At 42.2% G+C, this 23,379-nt stretch overlaps 1 protein-coding gene across 3 annotated transcripts in view; it reads right to left on the reverse strand.

The window, feature by feature from the left end:
- IGF1R (insulin like growth factor 1 receptor) overlaps nt 1–18,629 on the reverse strand; it is a 195,383-nt gene extending 176,754 nt beyond the window's left edge. For all 3 annotated transcript variants that reach the window (XR_007507444.1, XM_049811824.1, XM_049811822.1), the window contains exon 1: nt 18,048–18,629. Coding sequence is in view for 2 of the 3 variants with exons in the window: in XM_049811824.1 (XP_049667781.1) it covers nt 18,048–18,141 (94 nt within the window). In the remaining variant the exon portion in view is untranslated. The remainder of the gene's footprint in view (nt 1–18,047) is intronic.
- Nucleotides 18,630–23,379: the final 4,750 nt, after the last annotated feature.

Consider the following 23,379-nt stretch of genomic DNA (forward strand, 5'->3'; position numbering starts at 1 on the left):
ATCTACCTGCCCTTCCTTCTCGCTCTCTTTTTGCTCTCTACTTGCCCAAGACACTGGCTCACCTTGAAACAACCAACAGCTGCCACAGTGTAAAATGCTTCTGTGCACCCCTGCATTAGGCCTGATAAAGTCACACGTTAGTGTCCCAGCTGCTCTGGTTCTGCCCAGCATCTATGCAAAAGCCCATACCTATTAGCCACCTCAGTTCAGGCAAAGCTGCAAACTAGAAAGTCAACGTAAAGACATGCTTCCAAGCTACATTTGGTACAGAGGACATAGGAAGACAGTATTCTGTAAACAACACTGAAGGGTCATGGTTTAGTCTCAATTCAGATACCTAAAGTTGAGTTAAACCGAAGAGGAAATAAAAAACAGCACAGGCAAATCAGAACAGAACTTAAGTGCTGAAGTCACTTCAGTTATGCTGAAGTCTAAACAACCTCACTTCCAACCCAAGTCACATTTTTATATTCCTCACCAAATTAATCTAAAAATCCCAACTAAGACAACTTGTGCAGGAAAAGGGAAAAAAAAAAAAAGAAAAAACAGTAGTCTAAAGTAACACACAGGTGAGCGCTCCTCCTTAAAATGCAACACATGGAATAGCCTCTACTTAAAAGAAGCTTATAAACAGAACAGATAAAAACAAAGAAAAGAAAAAAAGACTCCAAAGCAATCCTTTTTTTGGTGTGAATATGTACACCCCCATGCTAGTGAAGCTGAACAAGAGACAGGGAGGGGTCTTTGTGGAGATTGTTAACTTACAACAAAAAGAGAGTAGCTAATGAACTAACAGATCAAGTGAGCTCCAGTTGTATTAACCAGTCCAAAGGATGACATTTTATCTGAAAGGCTAGTCAAAAGGAAGTAACGAAGAAGATATCCATTAAAGAACAAAAAACAGGTCTGAGCACAGAGCCAGCAGCAAGACTGCACCAAAACTTACAAATGAAGCGTAAAACTTCAGACTTTGTAGTCCTGCTGCCAAGGAAGTATTTACCACATGACAATCAATATTACAATACACACAGAGTTATGTATTTTTATCTCAACCTCTATTTGACCCAGTGGGAGCTACAGACAGTTTCTCACACTAATTCACATTCTTCAAGAAGAGTCAAGATGGGGGGGGGGGGAGGGGAGGAGTTGGAAGCATTTCAGGTTCTGTCTCTTTTCAGCCCATTTCCACTGAATGGTACCAAAACTATCTTAAGAGAAACAGTTCAGAACATATTTGTGCTTCTTGAGCACCTGATCAGTAAAGCAAAATACTTCAGGAACACAGCAAGAGACTTCATTCATGCAATAAGCCAAGCCCCTCATTGTGCTGTCAGTCCTTTCAAGTCCTTGCCCTTCCTTCATTGCATCAAAAGCAAAGCATCTTTTACAAATTCCTCTGAAAGGCCTGATCAAGTGCCTAAAGTTCCAAGTTCTATTCTCTATAGCCTTGAGCAAGAGTGACAGGAGATAAAACTTTTCTCCTCAATGGCTGCTTTTAAGTTTAAACAAAATATATATATAAATAAATAAAAAGACAGCCATCAGTACTAGACCTTTTGCAAATTTGGAAACTGCCAATCAGGAAACAGGGAAGGGGGGGAAGGCAGTGGAGAGAGGAAGAGGTTTGATTTTCAGACAATCAATCTGAAAAATCCTTACTTCAGTGAAGTGGTAAATAAGCAATTTCTGATGTTTTCGACATCTTGCGTTACCTTCTGAAACATAACAAAGCTAAAGGGAAAAGGGTTAATTATATCCCTTACACTCCAGAGTTTTTCAGCAGGCTACGCATTACATTCTTCTGAAGGGCAAGTTGTTATTTTATTTATTGTTTAAAACACAAACATAAACACAAAGTGTCCAACACTAATGTGGCGATTACCAGTTTCACTAAAACAAAGAAATAGAGGGCTGCAGGCTTTCTGCTGCTATAAAACATTTAAACCTATTCTGTTTCTCTGACACTTTTTTCCCTCACTCTTCTCTGATACAGATCACAAAAACAACTAAGACATCTGACATACAGGAGAACATCCTGCTGATTAAAAACAAGAGCACATTACTCTTGAGAGGATACAAAGCACCACTTCCTAATGCACTCTACTTTGTCAGCACAACAGGCTTCTTGTCATTTCAAAGGGAAACTGGTCATATTGATTTTTCCAAAACAGAAGTATTATAAAAATATTATGCATTTAATTGGTTTAACAAAGTGTTTTTGTACCAGGACATATCAACACACATCCTACAAGACAAAGTATAAGGTATCAAGATGTTGCTTTAAGTATTTGAAGCTTTTCTGCAAGCGACAGCTTTGAGAACTGCCATGATCACTCCTAATAAAGCTCTCTTGCAGCTCCTACAACCCTTAGTAAGACTGAGACGTTTTTTTAAGTGTGGCAACTCTTACTCCTGAATTCACAACACCCTGAAGAAACGTCATACTTCTCTAAAAACTAGTGTCCTTTCCACACTTCACCAAATTTCAAACCATGCAACTCAGTGCTCCGTGTTTGCTCAACTTTTTCTAGAGGAAAGTTCTTCACACCCTCTCAGAGCAATTTATTTCTCTAGTTGTTCCCTTGCAAAAGCCAGACCAACTGAATCAGCTTTCTGAATGTGAAAACCACACACCTAGCCTGTCAAAAAGCCTGGAAGATTTTTTTTCCCCTGTTTTGTTTATAAATTTGAAAACCAAGCTGTTCTCAGACAGCAAGATCAACCATGTCTTTTTTCCCCTTTTCGGTTTTCTATGATCCTAAATATGGCAACATTGGGAAAAGCTTGTACACACTTTCCAAGGAAAAAGTATATTTCTCCTAGTTCTTCTGTTTTAACACAGCATATCAGAGTCCACATCCATGACAAGTTTCAACAGTTCGAAAACCATCCGCATAGTCGTAAGACAGAACACAGATTATTATTTTGCCTTCTAAAACACCACTTAAGAAAAATTCTTTATAATCAGAATTTCATGAGGGATGCAATAAACAGAGGAGAAGGGACAGCCTTACCTCATACCTCCTCTTATTCCTCCAGGGACTAAACTAAGTTTTCTCTTCCTAAAATGATACTTCAAGGCTTCTTTATAGCTTGCTTCCAAATAGAACTCAAAACTATATATCCTCCCTTTAATTTCTTCCAATGAATCCCCTTTCAGCAGAATTTACTCTCACATATACAACATGGGCAGTCTAGTAATGTAACTTAATAGTTCCTAACAAAAAAAGTTTTGCTAACAATAAGTTCGGGGGGGTTGGGGGGGGGGGGGGATAAATTTGAAATCTTACCTGCACATTACCACAATGTTTCTAACTAGTATCTGTCAAGAGAGCACTAATCCCATTTCATCACAAGGAAAGAACAAAGCTGCAGAATGATAAGATCAAGGATTCATCAAAAGATAATCACAAACAATAACCAAGATACGCAAAATTTTCTCCATCAGGCAACACTGCTGTCCCTACATCCCATTCTCTGTCATTGTGCAGTCTGACATTCATTCTGCAGTCACACTGCAAAAGAGTAGGAGACTTCCACAGTAAATGGTACCTGGGAGCAAAGGGATTTCAACGTAAAATCTTCTGAGCTAAGTGAAGAAAGACAGGTCAGTGAGATCTCCAGTACTGAGGAGACCAATGAAAAGTTTAATCTCAAGTTTCTACCAGTAGACACTTAATAAGCCTCTTCCCCCCAATCCTGCTGCAGAGTGTATTTTAGTGCCCAGATTATTATTACTTCTACACAAGTCAGCTAGCTAGCCCTTCATGCTTTCTTCAAAGCCTCCCATCTCAGACACACACCTGTTCTCACTATAGACATTTTTGTACTAACATCCAGGGCAGCACTGAATTACTTTAGACAGAGTCACTTCCACATTCCACCCCCAAACTCCCCTCCAAGAAGTCATCAGTCACTCTTGGCTTTCACACTTCAGTAATTTTGGAATCAACAGGAAATGGAGATCAATTGTGATTTTACTAACTCAATAATGACTCATCACTCAACTCCCTTAGCCCTCAAATTCATCTGTGAAGAGACATGATAGCAAGGCCAAATTAAAAATAGCAGATCTGGCTTGCCCACAATTAACACTCACTTGTCCATCAGATTTGCCATGGATTGAGACATATTCAGGCATCTTGAGATACCACCACATTATGACCATCTTTCTTATCTCCCTGTCAGATTCCAAACACAGTTACAATTTGGCTTTCTGAGCTTAACCAGGAAGAATAATCAATAAGTAAAATTTATTACATAAACCCATTGTACTGCATTCTGTAACATCCATCACTCAATTTGAACACGCTTAAATAAGAGTTAACTCTGCCTACCAGTGCCCCTAGCTAGTAACAACGAATCTTCTATTCTTTGTATGATGAGAATACTCTCAAATCATTAATTTCTTTCTGCTTACATAACCTAGAAGCCAAAAAAAATCCCCCACATTTGCATGACATTAAAAGTCAATAAAAAACAATTATTTCATTTACAAAAATAGAAAATCATTTTATATAAACCACTTAAATGCATTCTTCTAAAAATAAACTTAATTACAAATCTAACGTGAAATTATAACAGCATATATTAGGGCAAATGCCTACTGTAATTTAAATAAAATAAAAATAGTAAGCATATAATTTACACAAAAAAAGTTTCGACTGGTGAATTTACTGTTCAGTGCTCTCTTTGTTGAAATGCTAAGATAGCTTTTACATTCAACATCTATTTCTGTAAGTGCCTCATTTCAGTTTACTCCAATGGTTCAGTTCAACAAGCACTTAATCCCAAATTAAAAAGGACTCCTGCATAGAAACCTGTGAAGCAGTCAGTGGGCAAGATCTATTAGCTTTAAACTTTTGATAAACAATTACAAACTATTTTTTCTGTTGATTTTTTTTAAATCATGCCTGTCCATCATACTTCAAGTTTTAATTAAGTTTCAAAATTCAGATCTTCTGCATTTCAATTAAAATTCCATTTTCTATCCATACAAAAAAATAACACAAATGAGAAGTAATCTACCAGAAAATACGTTATTTGCCATTCTGCCACTTAAAAATGTGAAAATTAAGGATCTGAGTAGATGTATCCAAGGCATCTCATTATTTACATGAACGTGTAGGAATGGCAAGCGCTACTCATTGGCAAAAAAGCCTGTACTTTCCAAAATGGTTGTATTTGTGAATCAAGGTGTTCTAACAGCTGTCAGCCAATAAAAAAAATCCAGCTAAAAATATGCAAAAGGAGATTAAAACTGTGTATTTAAAGCAAGCTCTTCCTGCTTGCTGTTTTAAGTCACTATGAAAATCACTCACTCCATCTCATTAAAAGAAAAAATTTCTAATATGCTTTTAGTGCTCCGAGGCCTCGATACTAAGGAAGAAATAAACTTTGGAGGACAAATTGGACCAAAATTCATGACATTTCCAGCAGAAGGTTATGAAGCTACATAGAATTGTAGTGCCCAGTGGAAGCATCAGAATTGTTTTTAATTCTGTAAAACTATTATATTCATCAAGCACTCAGTCTACAACTTTTGCTGAGGGCATGTCTTTGCTAAATAAACAAAATCCCCATATTTCAACAGAAATAATTCAGCTACTTTGAGAAGATGGCTGGATGGCAACACACTAATCCTAATGTTGAGATTCACAGCCATTTCAGCAAGAAGACCCTGCCTTTGCTGGCAGCTGCCCTTGCTAGCAAGGGACAGGCTGCGATGCTGCACCTCAAAGCCGATGCAGAGAGACTTTTTCCTCCACATACCAAATGCTCCCTAACCTGGAGGAAGTAGTTTCCCTTCCAGTCCCAGAGTCCTGCGTGATGCACGGCTAAGTCTCTGAAACCCACCTTTCATGGTACAGACACAAAAATCAGAGAGTACTGCTTGCTTGAAAACTGTGCTAAAGCAACTATTTGGTTGGCTCCTACCTCACCTTGTTCTCAACCACACAATCCCATCCCCTCAGGCTCTCATCACACCCTTCCATGAGCCAGTGTAACTCGCTAGTTAAGTCAGCTGAGAGGAAAATAAACTCTTCCACCCCTGAACATCTCAGCAGTTATGATTGTGCACAACATCCCATGGGCCCACAGGCTGAAACTATGTTTATCGCTTTCTGGCCACCAGGCTTGACACCAACAAAACCAGCCTTGCAGTCATGCTCTTCTTCAACCAAGACGTCAAGGAGCCATGTAGCGAGCATATGACACCATCAAAAGGCTGAGCACTGATGGAGACAGAGAACAGAGAAGGGCATACCCAACCAGGGTATGTAGGCATCTTAAATGGAACATTCCTCCCTCCCCCTGCAAAAATCTTTGGACATGACAATTATATCCTTAGCCCCTCTGCTCTTCACTTCTCCCCCACCCACTTCCCCCTATTAAACAGGATTCATATCTTCTCATCTCACCAGGTCTAGGGGAAGTTGCAAGGGTGTTAAAGATGAACTCGAGGCAGGAGACACTGTGAGCAGCGACAGTCATCCTGAGGTCAGAACAGTATTTTGATACCACAGTAAACAAGGCCTGTGGCCACACATGCAACAAGCAAGAAACACCAAATAGCTGCACACTTCTGTGAGTGGTTGCTCCTGAAGAATGAAGTCCTATGGAATGAACAGACAGCATCACAGCACATCCTCATAGGGAGGCAAAACCATGCTCAACCAACCATAACTTTTGTTTCATTCTAACTGCATGCAACACCAGGTAATCTTAACAGTCACTTGTGAAGATCTGGGGTTTATTTTCAGTGTAATATACCATCTCCTTATAAGCTACCCGATTCCAACACCCCCATCCTCATACTTCTGCTAAGAGTACAGTCTTCAAACACCTCACAATGCACAGCTTCCCAGCAAAAGTGCCTTCACCTGGATGACAGAGTCACACGAGCATTTGAAGTCATGTTAGTGTTCTAAAACCAAAGCCCTTTAACCAACCCTCAAGGATAGCATTTCTCTGTATTTTACAAATGGGGAAGGAAATACAAACACCCGGAGGAGGAATACAGTTTCTTCCCAACTCTTGCATACTGTCAGCTTCTGAAGCATGAGATGTGATCACTCCCTATTTTAGCATGCATGACTACCAATGTTGTTGCTCACAAAAATTATCCGGTCCCTTTTTAAAATCCAGTTAGAGTATTTAACTTCAGGCTTTTCTACCCAACTAGTGGATGGACAGAGGTGAATGCTCTGATAACAACATCTTGCTATGCTTTATTTGCTGTTCACAAAAAAAAAGAGAGACCCTTCCTCTCAATTTATACTTGTCAGATCAGTATTTAAACAAAGCCAAATCTGGAAAGAAAAACAAATCTGAACACAACTGTGCAGCATTATGATACAACATCTGATTCCCGCATTCCAATTCTCTCGCTCTCACTGCAATGTATTGTGAGTAAATTTAAAAATAAAGTCACTGATATCAACTACAAAAACACCACGAAAATCCTCAGACAATGTTGGCTTAGCCAGTGGAACGTGTAATTCTTGTCTTCTTACTATCACTTTCTTTCATGAAAAATACTGGAAATATCTTTTTGCCAGGTTAACCAACTTTAACTTCAATCTTGCTGACATTTCTTAAGTATAGCTGAATAATTCCATTCATATGCAAATTGTATAATAAGCCATGAGTAGCAGCACTTGCAGAGCCTCCCTCACAGAGATGAGCATTTACTCTGCCCAAGTCTAATCTGCAGTGACATATCTGAAATGAAGCAAGGCCCAAAAGGTACAGCTCCAACATTTTACAGAAGGCATATTTTCAGCCTTGATGTTGTTTTTTTCTTTTAGTTTGTGGGGTATTTTTAAATATTACAGAGATGAAAGAACCAAGAACTGAGATTGCATCTGTTGCCATCACAATTTAACCACAGTCCATGTATTTATACAGTGGAATCTCCAAAATAACACTGCATCTGTTAAGATGACAGTGTTTTTCCATGGGCTGTGCTGTGTTATAGCAAAGTTACTCAAAAGCTATTGCTTTTGAAGTGCTGATTGTGATCCACCCCAAATTCTTTTTGTAATCTTCCTCAAATGGGTTGAATTGTAAAGCTATTGTTTCTCAGTATGGTTCGTGAACAACAAAACCCTAATACACCTCATCAGCGGGCATTTGGCACTAAAGCCTTACAGCTAATGCAACATGTTTATTTAAACAATGAACTACCAAAAGAGATACATAAAACACAAACCATCTAAAAACAGATGTCCATTTCACATGTGTTTCTGCTGAAGTCCAGAAGCACTGCCACATACACACACACTCAAATGCATTTCTCTGTCTGTGCCTTATTTCTGTAGGATAACAAATGAATCAACTTGAAAGGACCTTTGTTCATTCACTGGTAATGCTGGCCACATTTTAGAACCACAACCCACCAAAGATTATACAAGCTTTAATTTTAAAAGAGACTCTCATAACCTAATTTAAGTATTAAATACATATTACATGCCTCTTGTTGAGACACAGTATCAATGAAAATTATTTGTCCACAACATCAGCCTACTCGAATGTGACAAAAATAGAAACATTTTATTAGCACACATACAAAAAAGGAAACAGAAACAAACAAAACCTTCAGTCACTCCCAGACAGGACCCAGGTAGGCTCATGTCAGTCTCAAACCAAGCCAAGTCTCAAGTTTGGAACAACAAGTGTGCTTTTCTCTCTTCTTACACCCCATTTTTGCTCTTTTGTACAGTGACAACTACACAGACTCAACCTCCATCATGGGTGTAGCCACTGGAAGAGCTGCCAAGGGAATACCAACATAACTTATTAAAACAAAATCTACATATCCAAGGTGTATGAGCAACAGGACTAACAGACCCTTTGACTTTTGGCATCCTCCTCCACACACAAATGGCCATACATCCTACTGGTCTGCAACTTTCCTTTCCCCAGTCGCAGTACCTCTCAGGTCCGAGGAAGAGGAGAAAAGTACACACAGTAACAGTAACAACAACTTATATGCATCTGAACACAGTTGGATGTTCACTCCCCCCAGGAGACATGGCATTTGCAAGGCACTAATAAAATATACATCCATCTCAAAAAAACAAAAAAAAAAAAAAAGAAGAAAGAAGAAAAGGAAAAAAAAAAAAGAAAAAATCTTCAGCTACAATAAACTGAAAAGATGTTAACTGAAGTCAATACAGAACCACAAGCTGCTTCCACCTGCTGGGGATCCAGAAAAACCAGAGAGAAGCAGCAGCTAAAAATCCCATCGTGGCAGCTAGACACCACTGCAATTTCAGTGGGCTCCCCGCTCCATCCCAGTGGGTCTATTAACTCTTAACACAGTCTGCGCCATCATCATGTTAAGGGTCTCAATGTTCGCAGCTAAAAGAAGGGTAGAGCCACCTGAAAGCTTAACAATAACAATCCACACTATTTAATTCCATCAGTATTTTGGAGAACAAACCAAATCCCCAGTGGGATACATGAAATTTGACTAGAGAAGACAACAGTAACAATTTAACTACACATCAAAAGCCCCTGGAGAAAGCAACAAAAACACCACAGTGAAAGTAATTTCTGCACTGGCAAAGAGCATTGAGGACAGGACAAACAAGGTATTTCCATTGCCATTTCAACTCTAACACTACAGTCAAATGTTTCTCTAAGGTCAGCTGAGCAGTGCAAATACATGTTTGTTCCTACAGTGCAGTGCCAGTGCCTTCACTCCTCCCACAAGGTGTCTGCAATGTGCTTTTAAGCCTTTCAAGGTACATACTACTCTCACAGAAGGACCCAAGGGGATGTGACAAGAGCAGCAGGGAAGCAAAATTTTCCACCTGTAGAAGGACAAAACGTGGAGACAACTCTAAACTGGAGCCAATGCAAATAATGAGGAAACCACCCCAGTGAGATCCAGGGATAAAGCCCTTCCAAAATCCAAGCCAATCCTCTTAAAAAAGTTTGATTATAGACTGTTTCCAGGAGCAGCTGTCACCAGACCCTTCTCCAAAATGCTGTACCCATTCAATTAATACTTAAGATTTGAACTATCCATCTCTATAAGAAGACCTTCCACTTTCAGAAAAACTTCTGACTATTTTTGAGGGCTGCTCTATCACACTTTATTTTAGGATTTTTTCTATACCATAAACTACTTTGGGAGTTTACTTCTCAAGTATAATGAGCTGCCTGTCTACTAAATCAGGAAAACCAGCACTGTGTCAATTTTCGTCTGGGGAAGGTGTTTCTACATCCAAGAGCTCCGGAATTATCTTTCCCTACCAATAGCCTTTTCCAAACACAACAGTTCAGCTCTTGTGAAGTCTTCCTCTGCATATGTATCACGATCCATAAGCACACCAGATACAGTGTCCTATGAAGTACAAGGAAAAACCTCCTATCACCTTGCTAAAACACCTCTTACAAACCCACAGCAATGCTAACAAAGGAGAGTACATAAAACAATGTGATGCTATCCTAGCCTTACCAAAACACAGCTACTAGCAGACCCTTTCAACTGCTGTGCTTACAGAAGTTTCATCCCATAAATACTCTCCACGTCTCAGCAGAAGTGTGTATATAACTAAATACAAAGTGAGCACCTCAGTCCTCCCTGCCACTTCATCTCATCTGTCTTACGTAAGAACTGCCACTATAACACAGTTTGAAGATAATGATGTACTCCATACTTGAGAATCACACATTCAGCTGCCGCTACCTACTGTATTCCAGTAGTAACAAATGGAAGAGATACTTCAAAGAGCACATTATCTCAGCTCTAATTTATGCATGCTCCCTCTTACCATCAAGCCATTTATTTTAAACCTGTCATATATACTTGTAATGTAGCATCATGAATAATTTAAAAAGTAATCTGTATAAACCAAGTTTATAAACTTAACAGCAGGTACAGTACCTTTCATTCAAGCAGACTGCTCTCTGATAAAGTACAAGGGATCTTTGACTACTTCAGCATGTATTCATTTCATGCATTCCAAACTTCAAGTAAGTCTTCTTTCCTGCCTCCAATCAAACCCTCCACTACTTGAACAGTATTGTATAAGTAGCTGACTTAAATGAGTAGTGTACTAATCTGTGAACTGTTCATATTGAAGGAAAAAACTACAAAGCTTCCAGAAACAATCAGTAAAAGTGACCCAACACCCATTCAACAGCAGGAAAAAACCCCACACATGTAAAGTTTGCCTCTATCATTAAGAACTCTAATATTCTCTGCATTTGCCTGATGTTATCACATTCTGACAATGCTCCCCTCCATAGGGAAAAGGGATGTTCAGCAAGGAACTCCAAGAAAAGTCCACCTGTTAAGTGAAAGTGTTTTGATCAGAGTTGATGCTCACACTTCCAAGTAAACAGAGCTATCTTTACAGCATGTAATGGCACCAATAAGAGGTCTGCAGATAACATTCACCCTGACTAGTCACAGAGCTATTTCAATAATATGCACCTCGCTGGCAACACACAGCAAACTCACTCATTAGGTCATTGGACTTGCCCAAAACACACATCTTCACAAACTGAGTATTCACAAAAGCAGGACACACACCTATTTTATAAACTGTTACAGTAAAGCACATACATGTGCAGTTCACCCATTTCCTGCTTAAAAAATTTCTTATTTGTATAATGTACCCCCCCCCTTTTTTTTTTTTTTTAGTGTAACAGCATAGCATAAAGTTCTTAAAGCACAACCTGGTTAGCACTTCTCTTCAGTGACAATCTCAATGTGAATTATTGCTCCAAGTTATTACTAAAACGACTTTGTGTTGCTACAAAAGCATACATTTGCTGTTCTACCAAAATATTTACTAAGTAGATTTGTTCCTCTGGAGGAATAATCTTAGTACTTTATTGGGATGTAAGGTCCCTTCTCACTGGGTAGGTCAAATACAACAGTCTTAAAACAAAACAAAAAACAAAACAAAAAAACAAACAAAACAAAAAAAAACCCCACACACCTATCTGGGGAGTCACTGAAACACACAGATGCTTATTTCTGTTCATACCACCAAGCTTAACAAGAAAGGAACAGAATCAGAGGAAATGTACACATCTGGGTATTCCAAAATTAATAAATAAAATTATATTACATTAAAGCTTACAAGTCATATGCAAATTAATTTGTAAATAAATAACTTAAAATGTGCTGAAAAGCAAATTTGTTATCTTGTGCCACAATAGCAACTTCTTGAGGATATCAACATTGAAGAAGTTAATTGGTGTCTCAGAAGATATCCTAAGGGAATTGCTCATAAGGTTAAAAAGAAAAACTTTCAGTGATAAATGCAAGTTAAACCTTCACAATACACCACCATGATAACACCAGTTTTGCCAGAATGCATCTCCTTAATTAATGAATAAGCCAAACCATTACTAAACTTATTTAGCAAAAACAAGTCCTGCCTAAAGGAACTAGAGCCTATTTTTGAGTTTGAGGACTTGGTACAGCTCTGTTTGCAGAGCACAGAAATGAATGAACACTCCATGTTGCTAATCATTTGCCAGTCCTCAAAGTTTTCTCAGGCAGTTCTGGACACAAAAAAGACAAATACAGTACTACAGAAATCAGTCCAGATTGTACCTGTCATGACTTGGCTAAGAGGGAAAAAAAAAAACAACCAAAAAACCACACACAAGACAGGCTGGCTAACAACCACAAATGCGTCTTCATCAACTACTGTTTGTTGAGTTCTGCTGCTGTACAATAAGAAAAAAATTTGAAACTATTCTTTTGAAAGTGGCTTTCATAAATCTTAAAAACTAATCCAACTAACCTACACAAAGCAGCTGTCTATACAATTTACAGTGATAGAAAAATTATACATGTCAAATATATCAAAATACTAAAACAGTATTTCTACCTTTCAAACACATCATTGCATTCCTGAAGTCTTGAACACAGAACTCTTAAAAGCAGCATGTTCCATTACCACCTAAGCCCAGAAACCTTAAAAGCTCAACTTTGTCAAAGACCTGAAATAAACTGAAACTCAAATATGCAACAACTTTAATTATGAGACTCTTGAGACAATTACTCAAGCTGCAGCTTTTTTAAAATTTAGCATACACAATAGTTTTCGATAACAAACTGCAATTTACCCATTCCTATGTGCACACTCACACATATAAATAAAAAACAGCTGCTACTTAATAACATCACAAAGCACTTGCAAATGTGAAAGCTTTACACTAAAATCCAAACAAGAATGTATTTAATTTCATAAACCAACGTTTAAAGAACTTTTTCAGAAAGTTGCTATTGCTTCTCAGCCACTACCTTTTCAAGAAAGTAAAATAATGTTCACGAATTTTATTAATTTAACTACAGATAATCTAGAGAACTCCTGAAAAAAAAAATTTTAAATAATTTAATTCAGTACATTTTCTAAGTTATGCACTTCAGGGCCATTACAGATGATGAGCCAGATAAGTTGTTTTCTGTGTGGGATCATAAAATTAACATCCAGTGTGAGAAAAACAGGTTTCCTGCATATATTATTTCCTCTCTCTCTCAATGTTCAGGACCATAAACAAACTTCTCTACAATGAAGTTTGCGGTAGCTCACAATTCACACAGATGTAATATACACACAATATAATTAATCATTTAACAAAACTGCCTCTTCTGGTCTCACTGAATTAGTAGTTCCAGTGATCACTGGTAAAATCTACCTCAGAGTAAAAAGAAAAAAAAAATACTGGGGAAGAGAAAAAGGCTTCAGTTAAACATGAATCGAAATTGTCCTTTAAAGCTATAGTTTCAGCCCTTAAATGTATTTTAATTCTAAATGTTAGATGATTTAAAAAAAAAAATCCTCCTCACTAAAGATACTCTCCTCCACCATTTTCGTAGTAAATGCTAGTTTAGCAGAAAATTAAACAGGATTTGAAACAACTTTTCCCAAGGTAACATATACTGATAGAAATTAATTCTTTACCAATGAAGACAGATTTGAAAATCATCACATGGAAATTCCTCAACGCTAGATTTTGCACATATATTTCAAGACGAAAACAATTTCAGTGTGACTGGAGTTGTGCCTTAACTATACTCTAGAATTAGTTTGAAGCAATAACTGGTCAGGGGAAAGCTGACATAAAAATTAACACAATAGTTTATCAAATCTGAGTAATTTCCCTATCAAACCAAATAAATCATGCCTTCTGTTGTACAGAAGTCAAACTAATTGATCTGTCTTCTCGCTCTTTGTAGCCCCTTCCTTTCCTCACTTCTCACAACATACTTAAGTACTACATCAAATTCCCTTCACTTTACAGACTATTTCTCCCTCTCAAATGCTGCTTCAGCACTGAAATTTCTAACACACATCTTCTTTCCACACTCATTCCTCTGCTTTCTCACGTTCTCAACACATTTTGCCTGATATTAGCTAAGTCACTACCATTTCCTAACCCTTTCAGTTTCTGAGTCATGCAAGCCTTTGCTCCAGTTCTGGTATGGAAATGCTTTGAAAGTACAATCTAACACAATCAAAAAAGTCAAAGTAGTGCCTGGCTCACTGCTCCTTCCCATGAATTCCAATCACCATCACTCCCTGAACACTTTACTCCACTTTCTGGTGAGCCCAAATGACACCAATTCCTTAAACACTCTGGCATTTTCTATTCACAACTTCAATTAGAGAAGAAATTATCCAACTCCCATTTAACAACATTGACTAACCACTAGGCATATATGAAAATGCTGATGTGAAAGGTAGGTGTGTGTAACACTGACACTCAGGAGGTCATGAGGGTTTTTACTAAGCAACCTGGGAGAGAGATTGAACACACAGCATGAGCTACTGTTTATTAACATCAGAAACATAAAATACAGCCTGGATAGACAAACAAAAGCTCAGAGCTAACACAAATGGATCCATCAAGAAATCTATCAGTCTGAAGTATTACCAGACCTAAAACTGTTATTTTTGTTCTAAATGTTTAACCCATTCCCTTCTAGACATTCCCTTTGTAAATGTACACAAGGGTAAAAATCAAAACCCCATCATGCTCAAGGTAGAAAAGGAAGAAAACACCATGTTTACGCTTCATCTTAAACCCACCCCTAGGATGAAACAGCCTCCAACAGTTGCAGCTTTACACATCAAATGCACTGTTACACCAGGACACAGTTTACCTTAATTAAAGGTCTTTTTATTTTTATGCCGTTCTAACAAAACCTCAAGAAAATCTCAGAATTTTTAATGACTGTTTTTGAATCAGAAGCCTTCCACTGAAGCTACCTGCATTTTAAAGAGGCTTCTGTCACATAGCCACGAACAGATTTTATATTATTTAGCATTAAAGGGATGGGTCTCTCCCCTTCAGTTGTAACTCCTTTGTATTCCTATTTAGGAATGCCTTGCTTGTTTGACCGAAAATGGAAGTGCCTTTTAGCTATGACACAGTATATATGAAAAACAAATAAAAATTAAGATTAATCTTCCTTCTACTATTGTGGGGAGAGAGAAGAATATGAAGAGATGCAAAACATCTGCTCTGGAGATCATTTTTCCCCCTAACAGCAAAATTCTTTCAACAATAACTCGTGAAAACAAAGGCTATTAAACTGTAAACTACAAAGACAATCGATTAGAGGCAGTATTCAGCTAAGACAAGTTTTTCAGCATATCTTCCCATATTTAAACGCCTAAATCCTCTTCAGAAGAAGATATTTCATTTGGGAGGTTCTTAATTGGGTCATTTTAGCTAAGTGGCAACCACAAACACTTCAGAGGACTGGAACCTAAAATCCTAACATACTGTTCCTGCGTTATTTTCTTGCAAGAGCCGGGCAAGCATTTTTATTTGAAGGTGTTCTGTACCAGGTAAGACAAGGAAAAAAAAGAAAAGAAAAAAAAAAAAATGTAAGCGTGTATCCTAGCAATTTAAGGATACACCAGATCTCCTCCTCTCCTGTTCTGTTTCTCCACACTACTCGATCCTTTGTAAGCCCTTCCCTGAAGAAGGGCACTGGGGTTTTGTTTTTAAACTTAAAGAGATTAATCTTCCCTCTTGAAAACAGCTCTAGCCAAAAGTTCAACTCGTGGAAGTAAGACTACAGCTCTCCAGTCCTAGCTGGCCCTGACGCTACAACGCAAAAGCCTAAGTTGGGCCTTAATTTGCAAGGAGTTAATTGGCATTCACTGGCTAATGAAACACAGTATTACTCAACATGCATTACAGACTACGCAGTTCTTGCTCTTTTTTTTTTTTCTTTTTGTAGTTAGCTTCATTGTCAGTGCACCCGAAGAACTTCCCTTTCTTTTCAACCTGAAACTACTACTTTTAGAAAAGCCTTTCTAGCTGCTAAATTCTTTACCTTTACATGTAAAATGGAGAAAATTGATCTCTCCATTCCTTCCCTCCAACGCCTATCTTTTTGAAAGTGAGAGACACACAGCAACAGCTCAAGGAGTATGTTGAAAAACACACAGCAGAACAAATTAAAGCATCAAGATGCAGTAAAGAAACATCCCTGTTTCTGCAGATGCTGAAGGAGAGGAAGCAGTTTTTAAAATGGTTGGGCTCCAAGGCACATTTACCATCTCCCTGTCTACAGAGATACTCCAGAAAACAAGGGAAGGCTAATTTCATGCAAGGGATCCTCAATCCAGCGTGAGCCCGACACACCAGACGAAAACCGATCAGCACCGGGATTAATATGGTGATGATTGCAGTCTAATCAATTGCAGCGCCAGCCATCCCTGCCCCCTTTATTTCCCCCTGCGCCCGAAGGGGGCGGGCACTGCAATATAATCATAGGTTTGAAACGCACAAAAACAAAAGTCGGGGCTTTTGCAACTCCCAAGCAAGACAGACAGACACACACCACGATCCGCAGACGATAAACGGCAGGAGGGATCCAGACACCTCAGTGCATTGGGGACCCGGCTGCTCGCAGTGCGGTCACGCACAATGAACCACGTTTTTCTCGGTGCAGCACTCGCACACACGGAGGAAGCAGCTCGCACGCTGCTAAGTCAACTGCACAAACCTTAATGCTAGATGCAACACACCTGCTTAAAAAACAAAAATCACCTGTAAGAACATAGCCCATCTGGCCATCAAACATTTCTATTTATACCCAAGCGTAAAGTATCAACCTAGAAATTAATTAAAAAAAAAAAAAAATTAACAGCCGACTGTGACCTTTAGATTGCGGGATGCCACCCTAATTCTGCACCCTGAGCAGAGCGAGTGAAACCCTTCCTCGGCAGTAAAGCGGCAATAAAAGGCAAGGTGCTTATTTCCAGGAATTCTTCACTCACTATGGCAGGTTACTGCATACAGTCCCTAAATATTGACAAAGATCAAGCTCTTTCCATGCGGGGACAGAAAGCACCGTTCTTCCCAGACTGCAAGTGTTTACTACACAGCTCACAGCCCTTGCTGCAGAGGGCTAAACGCTGCACCGGGCTCTGGAAAGGGCTGTCAGGAGTAGTACGCGAGTCAGGTGGGGGAAACACAAAGGAGGGCACGGACGGGCATCGCGACCCCCCTCCTCCGGGTTGGGGGCTGCGGCTCTGCCGATCCCGCGTGTAAAACCAGCCAGCCACCCCCCGGGGAAGGAAGGGATGGGAGAGAGGGAGGCAGGCAGACAGGCGTGCAGCCCCGGGTTGTTAAACGTGCTGGAGGAGCAGACGCGTAACAGGAGGAAAACACGCATATCCCCGCGGGCAGGGGCGAAGCCCGCTCACCGCGGGCGGGAAACGGCGCGCGCCCCAGGAGCCCCTCACACGCCCCGGGAGCCCCTCACACACAGCCCCCCCCCCCCACACACACACACACACAGGCAGCTCCACACACGCAGAGGGAGCCCCTCACCGACCCCCTCACACACATTCACACCGGGACACCCCACCCCCGCTCACCGACACCCTCACACACACCCCCAAACGCACACAGGCTGCCGACGCCCTCGCTCCCCCTCACAGGCAGCCCCTCACGCCCACACCGGGAACCCCTCCGCCGCTCACCCGCAGGCCCCCCCGCCGGGCCTCTCGCCGACACCCCCCCGGCCAACGCACCGTACTCACTTTCCCCATTTGTTGGCCACAGACAAAGTGCGGCGAAGACGAGCAGAAACCCCCAGACGACGGCGAGGGACCCTCCTCCAGCGCCAGACTTCATTCCTCTTTTTTTAATTGGACAAAATCCTCCTTTCCGAAAACAAAACAAAACAAAAAAGTCCAAAATTGTTCGCTTCTTTTCTCTCCCCCGTCCTCTAAAAATAACGAAGGAGGCAAAAGGCGGACGAGAAGCGGGGCAGGATAAATAAATCCACGTTGCCTCACGAAATGAAAAAAACAAGACCCTTCGGAGCGGCAAACCGGAGGGGTTTTGAGGTCCCTGGGTGTTGATCTTCCGGAGCAACCACACCAAAAATACACAGATATTCAAGATGTATTAACGGCAACGAGAAGGCATGAAAGCCCCGGGGCGACGCTGTCTCCGGGGCGGCGGGGCGGGCTCCGGGGCGGCGGGGCGGGGGTCGCCGCCGTCTCCCCTCAGCGCTGGCTGCAGTGGTACATCGTGCACAAGACTCGCAAACATGAGGCACATCGAGGCTGGCAGTCTGCATCTTCAACCTCCATTTTCAAACACCGCACACAGAGGCAGCGCGCACAGACACACACGCAGAGACACAAAAACTGGGAGGGCTGGGGGGGGGGGGGAGGAGGAGGGGGGGCGACCCAGACAATCTTATTACAAAACAACAACAGCTTCTCAGTCCCTACGGGCGGGGACGGGGCTGCCCTAGCGGGATCCCCCCCAGCTCCTCTCTCCGCTCAGCGAGGAGGGGGAGGGAAAAAAAAAAAAACAACCAAAAACCCACCCCACGCACAACCACCACCCACACCACCACCACAAGTCCGGCTGGCTGCAGACACTCGAAATGCGGAATTTGCAACGAAAATGAATTAAAAAGGCTTCCCCCCCTACTCCTTCTCTTCCTCTCCTCGGCGCCGCTGCCACAGGCTCCTTCTCAAAAAAAAAAAAAAAAAAAAAAAAAAAAAGAAAAATCCAGGACACACACACAAAGCAGCAGCAGGGCGAGCGGAGCAGCTCAGCACCCCGCCTCCTTCCCCCGCAGCTCTCCTCCTCGCATCCCTCCGAGCCGCCTTGCCATCGCGCCGGGGGCGGGGGGGGAGGACGACGACGACAACAACAACAACAACAAAAACCACCCAGCGAATTTGTAAATCCTTTTCCTTTTTTTTTCCCTCCTCCTCTGGGTGTGCGCGCGCTGCAAACCTTCCCCTCGCGCTGCCCAGCCCAAGGAAGGGGGAGGGGGGAGCCGGGAAGAGGTGTGTGTGTGTGTGTGCGTGTGTAAGCCGGGGGGGCGGCAGGGGGACGAGGAAGGCGATCCGGTTTGCTGAAGGTCAAAGCCCAGGAGCTTGTTGCGAAGGGTCTGTAATTCCTCCGGGGAGGGAAGGGGGGGGGGGGGGGGGGGGGGAAGGGTCTGCTGCTGCTCCTCCCAATTAATTCGCCGCTCGCCTGCAGCAGGGTTTGCAGAGCTCTGCTCCCGCGTCTCCCCCCCTTATTCTCCTCCTCCTCCGCGCTGGCTCCCTTTGCACGACGGAGAGTGAACGCTGGTAAACAAGAGCCTCGGCGTCGCTCCGCCGCCACCGCCGCCCCTGCCGCCGCCGCTTGCTTCTCCTCTCTGCGGCCGCACGGGGACGGGGTTCGCGCCCGCCCTCTCTCTCTCTCTCCCCCCCCCCCCCACCGCGCGCGCGCGCGCACGCGCCCTCTCTCGCACGGAGGCGCGCACGCGCCCTCTCTCGCACGGAGGCGCGCGCTCACATTCCCCCCCACCCCACCCCACCCCCCTCCCGCCTTCCCGCGGGCTCCCCTCGCCCAGGCGGCGGCGGCAGCGGCGCGCGCGGAGGCGGCGGCGGCGGCGGCGGCGGCGCGGCGCGGCGCGGCGCGAGCGGGCGCGAGGCAAAAGCCGGAGCGGCGGCGCGCGGAGCGGAGCGTGGCAGCTGCAGCCCGGGCTGATGTGGGAGCGGGGCTGCCGCCGGGCCGGACCCGACCCGACCCGACCCGCCGCCGCCGCCGCCGCCGCTGCTGCTGCTGCTCCTGCTCCTGCCTCTGCTCCGGCGTCCGCGCTAACGGGGGAAGGGGAAAAGGAGGCGGCGGCGGAGGCCGGATGGCTGCACCGAGCAGCCTGCGGGGCGCAGGAGGAAAGCACGGCGGGGGAACCGACGAGCGACCCCCGCTAGTGGAAGCACCTCTGTGTTCTTCAGAAATGGAAAAAACAACCAAACCCAAAACATGTAAAAAGGAAGGAACCGAGTTAGGAGGAGAAAGAAACACATAGCTTTGATTTTCAGATGGTCTGTTTATTTACTGCGTTTAATTGCAGTTGCTCCTCTGGGTTGAACACGGAGAGCACAGCCCAAGGGCTGAGCCTGAAGTGCGCTGCTCGTAGGGATGCAGTTTAGGCAGGAGCGAGGGAGCGCCAAGGAGCTCCCTTCGGAGCACCAAGGCTTGGGTCACCTGAGGGAACAACGGCCGAAGGTGTCCCCTTCCACACGCAAGGTCCTCAGTGAACGCTCCAATATTGTCTGTTCCATGCGTGTTTCTCCACTGTTCGCTGGTCTCCTACAGTGACGTTGTGCGCCCAGGCCCCAAATGGGGAGAGACAGGGTTAGCTGAAGCAGAAGAGGTTTGGGCTTTTCGGAACCAGAAAACGTGGGCTGTGTTCCCACTGTTTCGCCGAAGTTCGTAGTAGCCATGCTGCACGACATATGGATGTCCTGAGTAATCACAGATTTGTTGCAGTACTTTGGCATGGGGAGATAGCAAAATGATGCTGAAGTATAAGAAAGCAGACATCTGTGAGCATTAGCTACATTCTAGTTTTTAAAGACAAGCTACATTAAGAAATATGCAAATGTCACATCATTAATGCAAATGTCAAAATTAAGTTTTTACGTTTAAACCAAAATTCTTCTTGAACATCTTGTGTTACAATAGCCTTCCGTTGCGTTACTACATAATTTTCCACAACCTTATACATGTTTTTCTCCTTGTAGTTTCTCCATCCATTTTTATACCATTTCCCTTCTCAGAATGGTCTGGTATTATTGTCTTAGTTACACATTAGCTCTCATACCCCTTAGGAAAGATGAAAAGGCTTTATTCTGCGTCACAGAAGTTAGGGGGAAAATCATGACTGAGTACAACAGGGGCAGAATTGCCACACATGCACACGTATCCAGGACTGTGTCAATGATTCAATAATAATAAGCCAAAGCACGAGTGCATGTCCATTTGGGTGGTAGCACAACTCTCTCGAGGTTCATTGCAGGAGAATGAGGCATTTCCTTTTAAGACTGTCCTGGACTGCCATGCATGTGTCTTACCATAGACTTTATCAACTGCATGCAGGCTTTCAAGGCGTCAGTTAAACTGGACCAGAAAGATCTTCGTGGCCAGTAAATTTTTACTATTGCTCCGTTCAGCTATGCCTATACTTGTGCTGGATACTGAGCAGAACAAGTGTCCTTTCTGTGCGTATTGTGGCATTGATGCAGCATAAATTGCAATGTGTTATTTACAAATTAATGTATTGTTGTGTAAAGACAGAGCTGAAGTGGGAACTGGGCATCTATCATTTATCATTCTGCTGTCATAAAGAACTTTTATTATTGTAAAATAGCCTTTCTTTTATTACTTTGACAAATAGGGTAAGTCATGGATAAGCACGTTGTACTGGATGCTGTACAAGCAGAGAACAAAAAGATGTGCTGTGCCCCCAAAGAGCTTACAGTCTCATATAAACACAGTCCTATAGGTGTCATAGCAGTTTGTTCCTGGAATCTGTCAGATTCTTTTAAAAGGAGGGAAAAAAAAAGATTATAATAACAGCACAGTGTTGAACTAGAGGCGTTCGCAGTGCTCTCCATCCTCCCGAGCTGCCAATGTGAAATTCATAATTTGGAATTACTTGGCTGGATTCCACCAGGACATCTTTACCTTTTATGCTATGGAGGTATATGGGAAGAAGCCCTTTTTCTATGAATGCTGAGGTGCCCATAGCTCTGTACTCTTAAGAAGTTAAAGAGGAGAGCTATGCCCAGTGTTCAGCTTTCCTTACCCTTTCACGTGTTTGGCGCCTTTCAGTGCCAGCCATACACGTACACATGCTCAACTTCAGTGCACACTTTTAATCAGATTCAGCTCCTGTATGTTGCCATCTTTCTCCAAGAGTGGTCCTGTTATTTTCAGTGGAGATATTTAAGTCAGGATTTTTCAGTGTGTACAACCACAGCATGCTCCTGTCTTTGATGATGAAAACCTCAAGCAAACTGTACTACATGCACCATGTGAAAAATTAGAGAGTTATAATTTGGACAAATTAATTTTCATGGTAATGTGCAAAGGTGCTTCATGATGAAATCTGTTTCCTTGCCAACACTGTTTTCCTCTGCTTTTGTCTATAGACCTGTGCAAAGGAGGTTGATATGAATGGTGAGAAGTTTTTATTTACTAGGAACCCAGATCTGGCATCCTACAGCTGAACACCACTCAGATCCTAAAAGCTGCTTGAATAGCTTAAGCCTTTCTTTGGATCGAGAAGTGATTAAAAATGTTTTGCTGAAACTTCATCACAAGAAAGTAAAACTGACTGGATATAAAAATACCCAGCCCAAAAGGGAAACGTTTCAGACAATGGATTAAATGAGGTGGTCAAAATGCAAAATTGCTGTAGATCATAGTCTCCCCAAGACCATCTGAATACATTAAGGATGTGTTAGGAGAAGGCTTCCCAAGTTGTGGCCATTTGCAGTCTTTGCTGAGATTTGGTGAAACCATCCCTCCGTTTTTTTCCTAACCTGTTTATTTTGTCAGTCATTCTCCCAACTTAGACATCATTTCGCTTTTTCTGCCTGTTGCATCTTGCCCAACAGCTTAGCTATAAACTGTAGCAGTCACTGTTCTTTTGTTATTGCCTAGTAATTCACTGGGGTCTTGATCCTTGGCAAAGTCTCCTACGTGAGGCCACTAAAAATAAATAAAACTTTTTAAAAATAAGGTATACACTGTTCAATACATATTGTGCGTCTGGATTTGTACAAAGTTTTCCCCTCCTTTCTTTTTGGACATAAAGTCTAAACTATAATTTTCATTAGTGTAAGAAATCATTTTGTCATGACTTGATCTTCCCTGATGGTAGAAAATGACTTTCTTCTCTGTCCCATTTGTTCTACAATCATTCTTCCTCTCCGTTTGCACTGGGCTTCATGCCTCCCCTTTTTCCACTGCTAGTTTATGGTCCTTGAGATAGACAGATGGACAGAAAGAAACACGTGAATGCACACACACACACACATTTTACCCTCTAGAGTGTGATGCCGAATG

This window comes from Accipiter gentilis, chromosome 10 (genome assembly GCF_929443795.1).
Source record: "Accipiter gentilis chromosome 10, bAccGen1.1, whole genome shotgun sequence".
Taxonomy (NCBI): Eukaryota; Metazoa; Chordata; class Aves; order Accipitriformes; family Accipitridae; genus Astur; species Astur gentilis.